This window comes from Microtus oregoni, unplaced genomic scaffold (assembly GCF_018167655.1).
Source record: "Microtus oregoni isolate MIOR12 unplaced genomic scaffold, Mior012 000029F_ref0000214, whole genome shotgun sequence".
Classification (NCBI taxonomy): domain Eukaryota; kingdom Metazoa; phylum Chordata; class Mammalia; order Rodentia; family Cricetidae; genus Microtus; species Microtus oregoni.
In genome coordinates, this window is record NW_024543088.1 from 22,886,715 (window position 1) to 22,902,273 (window position 15,559).

Genomic DNA, 15,559 nt, shown 5'->3' on the forward strand with positions numbered 1-15,559 from the left:
TAGGATTACAAGCATGTGCCACTTTTCTGAGTCTGTGCAGAGCTGCAGCTGAACCAGGGCCTTGCTAGGCAAGAACTCTACCAACTATGCTATATCCCAGCATTCTTCCACCTTCTTTAATGGGGAATTACAAGTAGCCATAAATATTTACAAGCAGTACTGTTTATCTGGTTGATATCATGCTATATACAAACTAGAAAAGTGATCCAGGACATCTTAAAAACATTTATCCAGACTTTGATAATGCCTTGCTATATAACACAAACTGATCTTGATCTTTCTGTCCTTCGACTACCGACGTGGGCCTCATGCCCCCTCCACACTACTCTCCACTATCGCAGAGGTATGTAGGTACAGAGACTCCCTGTCTTCTAAGGCACCAGTGAGCACGGTATAAAAGCCATTGCCTGTGACATACTGTACCTTTCGTTCTGATTTCTCTTCCCTTGAATGGCTAAAACGTGTAAGCTAAAACAAACCTGTCACAGTCCGCTGGCCATCACTTAGGCTATTCCACCACTTGTTAATCTAAAACAGAAGGAAAATTGCATATAACTCTATGTGAAACACTTCAGACTAAGGGGAAAGGCGGGTGCTTTTTCTTAGGACTGAAACTATTTAAGAAAAAGAATTCCCTATCAAATGAAATGTTTTTCTTGTATTACATACTCCAGAACTCTTTAAAATAATAGTGGCTGTGACCAAGAAACCTGTCAAGCCCAATTTATCAACCTCTAAGAAGCCTTTGGTCACAACATTGTTTCTCAATTTTAACTTGGAGGACCAGAAACTTCTTTAACAGTATTAATTTCATGTCTCCTAAGCATCACAATCTTTTACAGTTTTTAGAGAAAAAGTTTACTGTCCTTGATAAGTAACTAATTTCATCCAATTTCAGCATCTCCCTTGTTGTTCCCACATAATATTCATTTTTACATTCTTCCTACTGAAAAAGTCTTTTAACAATTCCCTAATTATAGGTATAAATATAAATGATTAACTACTGGGAAAAAAAGAGCTAAATACTGAAAAGTGCTGTGAAAAACACAATAATGAATGCAGTACAGAAAACAGTTACACATAAAACTGATAATTCAATGATAGAATAAGAATGTGTTGCAAGGCATAAGACTACAAAAATTAATTAAAGATTCAAATCAACCTTATACTATCTGCTGTTTTAAGATGACAGCTGGTTCTGTGCTGTGCAGTGGGGAAATGGTTAAGTCTGCGTCAGCATCTGTGTCCTCTTGACAGCATGTTTTATACTCAGACACTCTACAGAATCACTGCTCAGAAATCCATTTCTAACTCCAAGTGCTGCCAGAATGCAGTAATCAAGGCTAGCAAGCAGCACTGTCATGAGGCCTACCGAGAGACAAGCACAGAGCCACACTAGAAGAAGTAGGAGCTAAGGTCCTATCGAGTTTAAAATTGCTAACTAAGAGCTGGGAGTGGTGGCAAGGCTTTAATCCTAGCACATGGAAAGCAGAGGCAGGCGGATCTCTGAGAATTTTAAGTCAGCCTGGTCTACATAGTGAATTTCAGGACAGTGTGGACTATACAATGAGACTCTAACTCAAATAAATAAATAAATAAATAAACCTAATTTTTAAAAAACAAAAAAAATCTAAGAAACTGGAGAAAAGGCTCAGTGGGCAAGAGCACTTGCTTCAAAATTCTGAGAATTGAAGTTTATATCCCAAACTTTTGTAAAAAGTTTCAAAATATCCAACATACACTGCTGGCCTCTGCCACCTCCCCCAACACACACACACACGCACGCACGCATGCACACACACGTACACACGTACACACGTACACATACACACAAAATGTGTATCTTAAAATAAAAAATAAAAAAATAAGAAAAAAGTTACAACTACGTGCTAGGCATGGTGTCAAGGCTGAGGCAAAAGAAACACTTAAGCCCAGGAGCTGGTGGTAAGCCTGAACATCAGGGCAAAACCCATCTCAAAACAGCAGGAAAGGACTGGAGGACTGCTCAATGCATAAGAGCACCAGCTGCTCTTAAAAAGGAACTGTGTTCAATTCCCAGCACCCACAGGGTGGCTTATAACCACTGGAACTCGGGTTCCAGGGCATCCAGTGTCCTCTTCTGACTTCTGTGAGCACCAGGCATGAACATGGTGCATACACATACACGCAAGCAAGGCATTCATACACATAAACTAAATCTTCAAAACATAAAATTTATCTGTAATTTTCACTAAAATTGTCATTTTTTTTTTAAAGAGTCAGTCTCATTGTTGAGGCCTGACTGTCCTGACACTCAGAGATCGCCTGCCTCTGCCACCACACCTGGGGCCACATTTTTAATGCAGCAATATCATTCACTTCAGAAAACAAGAAAGAACTTACATTTTCAGAATACGCTTTGAAATATTTAGGGACTAAATACGCTGATGGCTCCTTCCCAATGCTCTAGTAAAGGAAGGGAAAGGATGTGCTGGGAACTGTTTGACAAGCAGGCTGCATTACACCAGCATCTCTGCTTCTCGACCTGAAATGCTTCCATGTCTAAGATGTGTGAGTAAGAATTATTCTAGGGCTGTGGTGTGCCTGGCATGCACAATCCTGAGCTCTGTAGCAGGACACAGAAAACAATTTGCTAGTTCACATGTATCAGCGCAGCTCTTGGGAAGTGGAGGCAAGAGGATTAGAAATTCAAAGTCATCCTTGTACACATAACAAATTCAAGGCCAGTCGGAGCTCATATTTGACATCTTGTTTCAAAAACAATGCTAATTATGAAACTGAGCCAGACGTTCATATGAAAAGTCAAGACTGAAAAGGAACAGCACCCTAGTGTGCATGTGATTCCATTTCTGTACTGTAACTGTGCGAGTCCCCAGAGCTGCATATACAGTGGTGCAGACGGGTTTCTAAGAATCTGCTTTCTAACTAGGAGCTTGCTCTGTTGGTGAAGCTTTCCTCAAATTCCCAGACTCAGAAATCTCCAGGTAGCGGGGACAAAGGCCCAAGCAACCATGCCAGGCCAGGACTTCATCTTTCATCTTGTACCCATAACTGTTTTTCTTTAATAAACATAGATTTTAAGGCAATAATCTACGTACCATTGTTTAACTGTTATTAAAAAGAGAGCTACGTTTGGATTAAGGTTTTATATAGGTATCGCCTATAATTTTCAGGAAAGAATTTAAAGAACCATGGAAACGGTCAGCAGTGAGCATACTTGCTGGCCTTGCGTTCAGTTCCCAGCACTCACAGCAGGAGCAGTTCACACTCCTCTGAAACTCCAGCTCCAAGGATCTAATTTCCCCTCTAGCTTCCTTGGGCACCTGCAAATATGTGGCACACACACACATAAGCAAAAATAAATCTTTTGGGGGTTGGAGAAATGCGGCAGCAGATAGAACACTGCTTTTCCACATGGTGGGTCACAACCATCTGTAACTCTAGTTCCACGGGAATCCAGAACCATTCTTCTTCTGAGCTCTGAAGACACTGAATGCACATGTTGCACAGAAACAGATGCAGCTAAAACAAAACACACTTTAGAAAAAAACCAATTTAAGAGCCCAACAAACAAAGAAAAAGTAGATGCTTTGCTGAGCCTGGACAAGGCCCCGAGTTCAAGGCTGAGCAGGTGGGGAGTATGAAGCTTGAGAACAAATGGATGTGGAGGGGCTGCAGAGAAGGCTCAGTGGTTACAATGGCTTGGGGATTGGCTAGTCTTCCAAAGGACCTGGGTTATTCCCAGCACCACATGGCAGCTCACAACTGTCCGTGACTCTGGTTCCAAGGAATCTGGCATCCTCAAACAGACATATATCCGACAAAATCCCCCAATGTACATAAAAAATAAATCTTAAAAAAAACAAATGGATGTGGAATTAAGTATGCTATCAATGGCCTCAGTACCCAGTATGTATTGACAAGTAAAATACTGTATCTAGAAACTTTTTTGAGAATTCAGTTAAGAGGAAAGAAAACCATCAGCTTCATACAAAGTAAATACAACTCTACAAGCTCTAAATTTGCATCACTTTCTGGCATCCCATCCCAAACACAGTCAGGACATAAAGTAATGGGAAATTAGCAGTCCATAAACAGCACAACAGAGCAGCTGTAAAATCCACTGGATGGTTGTCTACAATGCCCACAGGCACGTGTGTGTGTGTGTGTGTGTGTACACACATATACACACATAGATACATATGTTTTTCAATCTCTGTGATCTTGTTACAAACTACTTTAGCAGGGTAAAGAAAGTGAGCACTGGCTACTACAGCAGGGCTAGAAAAGAGCCCCTGAACCTTTTTTAACTCTCTGTGGTGACTCTGACACACGCAGGTTGAAGGACAATCTTGTGATTGTGTCAATTACAACAATGCCAGACATGCATTAGTAAATACCTAATGTGCTTAAAGGACACAAAAGAAGAATGCTATGTTATCAACTTCACATCTGTGGGTGGAATGCTGACATTAAGTAAGAACGCCTTCTAGAGCCAGGCGTCAGGAGGGACAAGACAGCCAACCTGAGTTAGAGCCCCAGAATCCACTATAAAAAGCTGGGCATGGTAGCATATGCCTTTATTCACAGCATTTGGGAGGCAGAGGTGGGTGGATCTCGAGTTTCAGGCTAGGCAGGACTATAGAATGAGACCTTGCATAAAAAAAAAAAAAAAAAAAACCGTTCTGTGACCACCATTTTAATACCATGTCACTCACCCCCACCTTTTTTCCAACACACACAACAATAAACATTTAAAAACTAAATAGAAAAAGAATACTTTCTAAATAATCAGACTCTTAAACTGTGGTTAGCTAGGATAAAGAAAGCAAGGTTTATTCTCACCTCCTTTCTGAGGTCTCCTTCCTTCTGCGGTCGTATGCTATCCAACCAGTCAGCTTTTATACCATCAAAATAACTCTGGACCCTGGATTTCAATGATTCATATTGCCAAATAGCAGCTGATCCAAATGCACAACCTGTGAACTAGAGAAAATATTTAAATACTCTGAAAAGGAAATACATTTCTAGACAATATTCCACCTAGCAAAGTAGCCTACCGTGCTCCTTTATTTATTTTATTTTATTTAATTATTTTTATTTATTTATTTATTTATTTTCGAGACAGGGTTTCTCTATAGTTTTTGGGGCCTGTCCTGGAACTAGCTCTTGTAGACCAGGCTGGCCTCGAACTCACAGAGATCCACCTGCCTCTGCCTCCTGAGGGCTGGGATTAAAGGCGTGCACCACCACCACCAGGCCCTGTGTTCCTTTATTAACATCAGGCATCCAGGCCTATTTCTAGCCACAGCTCTCCAGATAAATAAAATACCAACTTAGTGCCACCTAAAATGCTATATGACAGGAAGCCCAGAATTGTCTTCCTCAAGGCTCATGTAATAGGTCTGAATTCTGAAAGCAATTATTGGATTCATTCTTTAATCTGAATCCCCAGGCCAGTTTCCTAGTCCCACTGAGTCCCACCCATCTGTTCTTACAGAAACCCACCCAGGGCAGTGCTTGAATACAAAGCTAGCAGGAAGCTAGGAAAATATGAGCTCTTACCCCAACAGTGAAGAAAAAGGGCTTCACAAGAGTCCGTATAGGGTAGGGGGAAGGGTAAAAGACTGTCTCTTCCAGAGGCGGGATCAAGGCGCTTCTCTTATAGGCTTCCCCACTTGACCCCGTGTCTGATCTTCGAGGTTCAACCTTTCTTGGTGCTTTTCTAAATCCACATTTTTGCTGAAGAAGGAAGTTATACCTGTGGAGGGCGGGTAGGAACCTGGTTGAAACAGTGCGGCTCACAGACAATCCCTAGGAGCCTCCTCTGGCCTGGGTCGCCATCATCTCACTTTATTTTCACAGCAATCCAACAACAGCAAAGATCTCAACTAGGTGTCTATTTTCCCAACATATTTTTATTATGAGAAATTCACATAATGCCCCCGATCACATTCACCTCCCCATTTTACCATGTCACCCCACCCACCTCCCTTGCCACCTACCCCAAAGGAAAAAAAAAGAAAAAGAAAAAATGTCAAGTCCAATTTGTGTTGCCCATATACCTACCCACTGGAGTATGGTCAAACTGCCAGCGGCCAGCCTCTGGAAGAAAGCAGAGTCCTTCCCCGCCGCAACCCCTGCCAGCCATCAAGGAGTCACCCTAACCCTCCCGGGAACAATACAACACAACTAGAGTAGCTCAGAGAGCACACCACTGGGCTTTACTTTATAAAATCAGAAAAAGAATTCCTCTAGTCTCCATATGGATTGTTGTCTGAGAAAAAAACTACAGAAGTTGTAAACGATTTCTTTATGTTTTCTATTTTACTTTTTGAGCATGTCCTCATACCCACCCCCCCAGGGTTGGAGGTCTCTCCTACCTAGTAGAACCATAAACTGTCAGCTTCAATACATATAAAATAACTGTTTGTTTCAATTTTGGTCAGTTTCCAAGAGAAACATTCCTTGCAACCTTAACTGTTTCATTTGATGAGTACTGATCATTAGAAGTGATAAATTCCTCCCACCTCTTCTCTTATTTCACTGTTTTAGGGACACCAACCACATTCAAAAACCATCTTGCTGTTTGAGTGATGGAGGAAGGTCATTGGCTAATAAAGGAACTGCCTTGGCCCATTTTATTGGTTGAAAGATAGGTGTGAGGAGTAGACAGAACAGGATACTGGGAGGAAGAGGAAGTGAGCTCAGAGACTCAACAGCTCTCCTCTCGGGAGCAGACGCCTGAGAGAGACGCCATGCCCCGCTCCCGGGATGAAGCTCCGACCCAGGATGGACATAGGCTAGAATCTTCCCGGTAAGCACACCTAGGGGCGCAACACAGATGATTAGAAATGGGCTAAATTAATATGTGAGAATTAGCCTAGAAGAGAATGGGCCAAGCAGTGTTTAAATGAATACAGTTTGTGTGTTGTTATTTCGGGCATAAGCTAGCCGAGCAGGCAGCCGGGGTGCTGGGGACGCAGCCCCGCCGCTCTTATTACTACAGTTTGAGTACTTTTAACTTGGTCTTCTCAAAGCATCTGACACTACTAACCAGAGCCCCCAGGCCCAGCTTCTGTGTGTCTGTGTGCTCTACTCTTCAAACTGATCGTTCACACTGATGGTTCTATTCCTGAGCTCCTTAGTAGTAGATGTGCATACACTCAAAGGTTCTAAGTTCCTTTATCTACGCAAACTCAATCCACGAGAGTCCCTGAAGCGCACTTTTCTTTTGCTCTTGTTCTCATCACGCCCTAAACAAGAGGCTAAGGAATAGTGTGTTCCTGACCAGCCCAGACTACAACTGAAGGCCCTAGTTTTGTTAGAAAGAAAAGAGAAAGAGGGAGGGAGGGAGGAAAGAAGGGAATGGGGGGGACTGAGATATAGGTCAGTAGACCACTTGACTAACACGCATGCGGGCTTGGGTTCAATCCCCAACATAGTACAAACCAGGAATAGTAGCACACACCTGTAATCCCAGCAAACAAGAAATGGAGGGAGGCAGAACTCTACATATGGAGTCTGAGGACACTCTGAGCTTTGTAAGACTGTGTCTCAAAATACACAAAGCTTTTTGTTCCTAGTCTAGTTCCCTCCTTCATGCCTGGATTACATTTAAGAATTGGATTTCAGAGATTATCCATTCATTCAACCAATGCTAAGGCTGCTCTAAATAACTCTAAACTCCCTTCAATGACAGTTATGAGTCTGATGAGCAAACACCATTGAACAGCCAACCCCATTCGCCATTTTTCCAGTTTTCAGTATGCTGCATGTGTCAAATCATCCAGAATTTTGGCTAACTGAAACCTGAATACACATCCCTAGTTTCTGTCTGTCTGCCTGTCTCTCTGTCTCTGTCTCTCTCTCTCTTTCACACACACACACCTCTCTCCTACTGGCTTGAATAAGGAATACCTAAAGCCAAGAGAAAGGTCAAAGGAATTCACACTTAAACCTTACCATTTTCAAACTACAGAGTCAAGACAGCAGCTACTTCCCTCAAAACACCTTAGATAAGTAACTGCTATTTATGTAAACCACCATCAGTTTTATAGTGAAATGCACACCTAAGTGATGTTTTAAAGCTTGTTTTAAATTTAATTATATGGATGAGTGCTTTGTCTACATGTATGTCTGTGCAACTCATGCATACCTGGTGCCTGTGGAAGCCAGAAGAGGACTAACAGATTTCTAGGGCTGGCATAAAGGTAATATGTGAACCACCCACCATGTGGGTGTTGGGAATTGAATCTGAGTCCTCTAGAAGAATATCCAAGGCTCTTAACCACTAAGCCATCTCTCTCATCCCAAAAGCTTTATGTGTATGGATGTTCTGCCTGTATGTATGTTTGCATACTACTGCATGCCTGATGCCAGCAGAGGCCTGGAGAGGGTTTTGTATCCCCTGGAACTGGAGTTCCAGACAGTTGTGAGAAGTCACATGGGTGCTGGAAATCAAACCCAGGTCCTTTGCAAGAGCAGTGAGTGCTCTTAACTGCTGAGCTATCTCTCTAAAACCCAATGATTTTAAAGAGCGAAAGTAGATCTAATAAATAAAGCAATAAGTAATCAAAACATGTAATGTCACTTTGGACCAAACCAAAGGATCATTACCAGAATGTATTAATTATACAGACCTAAAGTTGTGGTCCAATACTGTTGAGTTCTTACCAGAACAGGAATTAAGAATATGAATTCAACAGTTTAAACTTATCGACTATTCTTTCTCCTTTTAAGATAGGGTCTCATGTGGCTTAGGATGGTGGTTCTTTAATTCCTGACCCCTGAGTCTCGGACTCCTGAGTACTAGATTACAGACTTGTACCACTATACCCAAAAAAAGTCAATTCAAATAAAAAATTACTTCTGCATCTCATCAATCATTTCAAATTCTGAAGTTTGAAAATTACACTGAAACTCTAAAGCATAGACATTTAGTTTTATTCATTCAGATGAATACATAAGGTGAAAAATTATGAGGAAAACTGGAAACGAGGAAGTTTTTTTAATGTTTCTGTCTATGTGTATTTGAGTGTTTTACCTACATGTGTGTCTGTATATGTACATGTCTGGTGCCTGAGGAACCTAGAGATGTCAGATCCCATGAAACTGGAGTTAGACAGTTGTGAGCTGCCATGTGAGTGTTGGGAACTGAACCTGGGTCCTCTAGAAGAGCAGCCAGCACCCTTAACTGCTAAGTTACCTCTCAAGCCCCAAGGCATAACTTTAAATAGAAAACTCATATCCATGTATTGTTTGTTGGCTAAATGATGAGGTTAAAAGTAATTAATATAAATTGCTTATAAGCATGTGAGTATAGATACAACTTATACATACATACAGGTTGGTACTGTTACATTTATTAACAAAGCTGAGAAGAAATAGCCTAATACTCAAGCAGAGAAATATGTCTAGACATGGTTGATAAGAATCATTCTACTTAAAAACAGGTTTTGGAGACTTGGGAGGAAATTCTACAAATCCTCCCCACTTTGTGTTTTGTGTTTGAGACAGTTCTGCTATGTAGCTTTCTTTGGCTGGCCAGGAAGCTGTGTAGACATACATAGCTAGCCTTAAATTTGCAGGGATCCTCTTCCTGGGTGCTGGAATCACTGTCATGAGCTACCATGCCTGGCTCCATATCAACCCTTGAAGGCCGAGATTATTTTCCTCAAAAACATATTGAGTTAACAGACAGTGAAAACAATAGGCCTGATTTACTACTTTGTGGAGTATCTTACCTAACTTTTCTTAAAGACTGTCATTTAAACCTAACAAAACTACACCCACAGAGGTGCCAATCAACCACTGGCTTCCCTTGGATTTCATTCAATTGGAAAATCATGCATGTTTCTACTTTCAAACTTAGGTGCCTGTGAAAGACCAAATAAGTATTTTAGTACTTGTGGACTATTGAAATCTTCTATCATAAAATCTTGCAACTCCTATAAATATGGAAACGATTTTCGGCAGATGCCTTGGGACTTTGAATTTTTATAGGCCTCTAAATCACAACATAAAATACAAATTCCTGAGACCTCTTTAGAGCCACAAGGCCCAGATCATTCTGCATGCAATTTTAGAACCACCGCCACTCAGAACAGACTAATGCTTGCCAAGAAAGAACTCCATTCACTAGTAAGCGTGTCCTTCAGGAGACTGGAGCAAAGCCAGTACTTCAGGCTCACCCATTCTCATCTGACACATTTTCCCATGCAACACGAATGTCACTTTCAATTTTTCCATTATCATATATATTAGGGGGAGGGAGCTGAGACAGCAGGATCCTACAATCTCCACCTCCCAGGTGCTGAGATTACAGGCCTAAACCAAAGTGGACTATACTACTTTGAGAAGCTTTGTGCGTATGGCCTCAAAGAGACTGTGCATACTAGACAAGCACTCTACTAATAAACCGGCTCACACCAGGCTTTTAACTAATGCCTGAAGAACTGTTACCTCGGTCACAGAAACTTCACGGTAGGCTATATTGTATGCAACCTTTTCCATAAATGCTGATAAACTTCACGTGGGGGTACTTGTCAAAAACCAACAAACAAAAAACCCGTTCTTCCCCTTTTATCATCTTCCTGATTCTGATTTTGGGTTACACCTGAGAAACGACACTCTCTACAAACGGTCCAGGTGACTTTTACTTTTATTCATTTTCAATAAAGATCTTTCCCCGGGCTCCAACTCACCGTCCTCCTGCTCCCGACTACTAAGAGCTGAGATTACAAGCCTGTGCCCACCTCAGGTAAATTTTAAGATCACATGGTAGCTTCATCAAGCCGAAACTTAATTTCCCACTGATTAGCCCACATGTTGACAAAGACCTCAGGCTCCTTGGTATTCTCGTCCCATCAAATCAGGTAGAAATCACAAAGTTGAAATCTTTGGTTGAAATTTCAAAGTCAAAATTAGTTCTTCAAGTGTTGAAATTTTTTCTTTTATTACACCTAATGCAAAATTGGCCGACCTGAAAGTCCATGGACTTTCCTCGGCAGTATTAGGATGACTTTCTTTCCAAAGCCATCAATCAATTCCTGAGTCTCAACTCTTTAAGAAAGAAAAGAAAAAAGAAAGAAAAAGGCGGAGAGAGGGAGGGAGCGAGGGAGGGAGGGAGGGAGGGAGGGAGGGAGGGAAGGGAGGGAGGAAGGAAAAAGGCTTCTCTCGGGCAAGGTATTCCCCCCGACTCCGTGCTATCTTTAATTCTTCTGAGCACTAAGAAGGCACACGGGTGGGGCACGGGCTTTCCGATTACCAGCCACAGGAAATGAAATCAGACTTCAGCTACTCTACCAGCTCTGTGACTGCTTCACTAAAAAGCGGGTTCAGTATTTTTTCCTCTCAAGAATATGAACCGGACACGCAATTAAGCCCCAGAAGTTAGTTCCCCTTCCCACCACGTCCCTCGCAACGACTGGGAAAGACTTGGAGAACTCGGCCGGGCTCAGCAGGCCACCGCGCACGACTGGGGCGACGCCCACAGAAACGAGCAGGGAACGAAGGACCAAGCAAAAGCGTGGCGGAGAGGAGGCAGCTTTAGGGACGAACTCGTGGGCAACGGAGAGCCGGGGACCCAGGCTGCCACCGCGGCCATCGCCGCCGCCGGTCTCCCGAGGATGCGCGCGACCCCAGCCCAAGGGAAAACCGGGAAGCCGGAAGCGGCAGCGGCAGCCATTACCTGCGTCCGAGCAGCCGCGGGGCCTGGGCCGCAGAGAGCTCCGGGCAGCCGCCGCCCACGGGAGGCGCCCAAGCCTGACCGCAGCCCCAGCCTCGCTGTGCCCAACCTCGCAACGCCATCTTCCCAACCTCTGCCCCACCATGGCCCGACCTTACCAACCCCAGCCCCGGAACCACTTCCGGGGCGAAGGAAGAGGAGCTGCCTAGAGCGCCACCTGGAGGCGGAACTGGTTCCGGCCGGCCGCCGCTCTGACAAGCCCCAGCGTGGAAGCCCCTGGTGAGCGTGGCTGGGAGAAATTGGAGCTTCCGAGTGACAATGTGTGTTGGACACCCTCAGGTTATCACATTTAATCACAAGGCACCGTTTGCTCCCGAGGCTCCGAGGCACCGGTGAAATGACTTGCGGGTATAGAGCTTGTCACTTGTCCCGCATTACTTCTTGTTATTCTGATATCTTTAACCCAATCTGAGATTCTAGTCTGTCAGTTAGCTCCATTTCCTGCTGCTGCATCCCCATGCCTTAGTTGCAGCCATACCCAGCCATTGGTCCTTTTTCTTTTTCTTTTTTTTCTTTTTGTTACAGAGTTTCTCTGTAACTTTGGAGCCTATCCTGCAACTAGCTCTTGTAGACCAGGCTGGCCTTGAACTCACAGAGATTCGCCTGCCTCTGCCTCTGCCTTCCCAGTGCTGGGATTAAAGGCTTGAGCCACCACTGCCCGGCCATTGGTGGTTTTTCAGAGGCACTGATACCAGAATTGCTGGGGTCTGATCTTATACACTGGCAACCCTAACAAGCGAGGCTTGGCCACTTGTCTTCAATACGCTGATCAGACAGTTGAACTGATAGGAAAAAGCAGGAAAAGATTTATTCAGTGGGGCCACACTGGGGAGAACAAAGAGGTCCAGTGACTCCCCAAGTTCATCTTCCAGGTCTAACATGAGGATAGATCTTCAATAGAAGGCAAGAGGTATGCAGTAAGGAAATTGTGTTCCCTCACCCTCACTGCTGTCTCAACTCCATTCCGCAGGACGACCCCCTTGACAAGTTGTAAATCTTCCTGAGGAAACAAGTTCCTTTTCTGACTGCCCCCAGAGGGGCAACCTTTCTTTTTTCCTCCCAATATGAGATTTCTGGGGTGGTTCCATTTTCTCAGGGTCCATTATTTCAATGGTCTGATAGCCAAAGAGAGAGCCATAAGTGTCTCTATCTTCACTTCTGCTGGTTGCATCTGTGGGGCCCTGGGCAGCCTGGTCACAAATATGGGGCCCAGGCTGCACAGTTGCCATAGCAGACAGCACGGGGAAGGGAGGGAGTCCAGAAAAAACCATAAGCCGGCACCACCCATTGATAGGATCACCTGCCAGCACACACCCATTGCTTTTCACCAGGACACCCCTAGACAAATGTCAGCCAATCTGGGGTCCTGAACCATAGAAATCCCTCAGCCCTACCTTTGCAACTATACAAACCCAACCCCAACTAAGCACAGGGCTCTCCCATCACACCAATACACTGGACACACAGAGTTTCCGAGTTTGCTAACTTGTGTAAAATAAAGGCTCTTTGCTTTTACATACAGGACTTGGTCTCCTAGTTGGTTTTGGGGGGACTCTGTGATCTGGGCCTAACAACATCGCATAACAACATCGAGCCAGGATAGAAAAACTATGAGAAAATTAAGGAGGCGTGGGAAGAGAGAAGAGTTTCCCATACTCTTTCCCATACAAGAGTTGGCTTGGTCTCTAGCCAGCCGAGAGTCAAGCATCCCTCACTATTAACATTTGCTGTGAAGATAATATTCCTTTGTAATCAGGATGTTTCAACAATAGCAATGAATCATGTTTAATGCCCAAGCATGGTCTTTTTCCTCTTCTAGCTATAAATATGCAGTTTTCTAGGACTCCCACAATAAACCCCATTAATAGGAAAAGACCTTTCTTAGCTCCCTGCGCAACCTTATGACCATGGTTTACACTGTTAGATTGTAATCTATCCGAAGAACCCCAGGACCATTCTATCATCTCATTTATCTAGAGGGAAAAGGATGATGGGGGTCTCCCTCAGAAACTCTCTCTCTCTCTCTCTTTCTCTTCCTCTCTCCCCACCCCATTCTTTCCTTTTTCATTTTCCTTCTCGTGGGTTTCCCAGACATCAAGGCTGACCTGACTTACAGGGTCTGTGTCTCAGCCTCCCGAGAGCCTTGCTTGTTTTAACTTATTAGTTGTATTGCTTTACCTCTCCTTTCTGCCTTAGGCACAATGGTCTCATCTCCACCCAACTCATCACTCCTGTTACCCTCTATTGACTTTTCCCGCCTCTAATTTTCTGTACCAACCTTATACCAGTCACTAGATTGCTTTTTTTCTTCCCATTCACACACTGCTATCAGTGTTTCCTTTTTTGTTTGTTTCTTTAGATTATTTTATTTTTTTAATGGAGGCTGGGGAGATGGCTCAGGAGTTACGGGTACTTGCTGCTTTTCCAGAGGACCTCAGTTCAGTTCCCAGCACTCAAGCCAGATGACTTACAACCGCCTGAAACTCCAGCTCCAAATAATCCATACCCTTTTCTGGGCCCTGAAGATGCACGCGAGAGAGATTTAAAATTAAAAGCATTTTTAAATTTTATTTCGACAATTTCACAAATGTATAAAATGTATCTTGGTCATATATACTCCCAGCTCCTCCCTCCCCAAGATATGGGGAAAGTGGGGTCTTTTAAAGTAACAGAGACTTTCCCTCATACCTCAGGTGAGCATAACTAGGAGTCCTAGGGTCTCTGACAAAACCAATGGCCACAAAAAGCAACCCCTGGATAATGGCTTTTGTTTTACAGTCTTAAAGAATGAAACTTATGGACAATAAGAGGTGAATTTAGGAAGGTGTTTTCTATAGGATCAATACAGGAACTTAAAGGAAGAAAGAAGAGCTCCTAACAAGCAGCGTTAAGCCCCAGAAAATGACATGCCCCCAAACTGTTAGCCCAGGGGCTTTTCTAAAGATTCTGTGGTAGGAGCAAGAAACGATGAGGTCCCTGAGCTTCTGGACCAAGTTACTAGTCTCTGAACTATTGGGTCTCAACTCTACCACATGCAAGTCCTATAATGACATTACAAATACTTCAACAGAAAGAATATAGCTAATTTAAAGCAGAGAGAGGAGAGAGAGAGAGAAAGAGAGAGAGAGAGAGAGAGAGAGAGAAAGTTAAGCATAACAGTAAATGCCTTTAAACTTGGAAGGTAGAGGCAGGCAGATCTCTGTGACTTTGAGGCTAGCCTGGTCTACATAATAAGATTCTGTCACAAAGCCACCATGAAATTACAGCAAACCACAAAACCTTATGGAAACTCACTATTTGGGTAGCTGATTTTAAAAAGAACTTGAACACAGGTTTTAATGATCTGCTCTGTCCCTTTAAGAGACAAGCCATGCCCACTCCCTCCCCCATCCAAGGAGGCAAGCTGATCTTCAGTCTCCCTCTTGAAGAGGCAGCTTCTGTCTCTCCCTTCTCTCCACTTCTTCCCTTCCTCCTCCTGTTTCTCTCTCTCTCTCTCTCTCTCTCTCTCTCTCTCTCTGCCTCGCTCTGCTCTTCTCCCCTTCCTTTCTATAACCCACTAAATAAATATCCAACTTCACTTTGCATGGTGTGCCTATCCATGTCTCTGTCTCTCGCCTGCCACGTGGCTCCCTGCCCGGGATCAGCCACCTTTGGAGGCCTGCAGTGTGGTCTCGTGGCCCACTGCAGCCACTTGGGGAACTGCACCATCCTTGCCTGGGACTGGCTGTTCTCAGGACCGACTGCTACCTGCCACCACTCGGGAACCTGCAGCTTGGTCTCATAGCTAGCTGCAGCCACTCGGGGATCCAC

General features: G+C 43.8%; 1 protein-coding gene across 1 annotated transcript in view; it reads right to left on the bottom strand.

Moving 5' to 3' along the window:
- Positions 1-11,867, bottom strand: part of Parl (presenilin associated rhomboid like) — a 29,559-nt gene extending 17,692 nt beyond the window's left edge. Inside the window, exons 1-4 of the mRNA XM_041677688.1 lie at positions 11,693-11,867; positions 5,566-5,761; positions 4,846-4,986; positions 480-528 (exon numbers count right to left, since the gene is read on the bottom strand). Coding sequence (XP_041533622.1) covers positions 480-528; positions 4,846-4,986; positions 5,566-5,761; positions 11,693-11,811 — 505 coding nt within the window. The 5' untranslated portion in view covers positions 11,812-11,867. The remainder of the gene's footprint in view (positions 1-479; positions 529-4,845; positions 4,987-5,565; positions 5,762-11,692) is intronic.
- Positions 11,868-15,559: the final 3,692 nt, after the last annotated feature.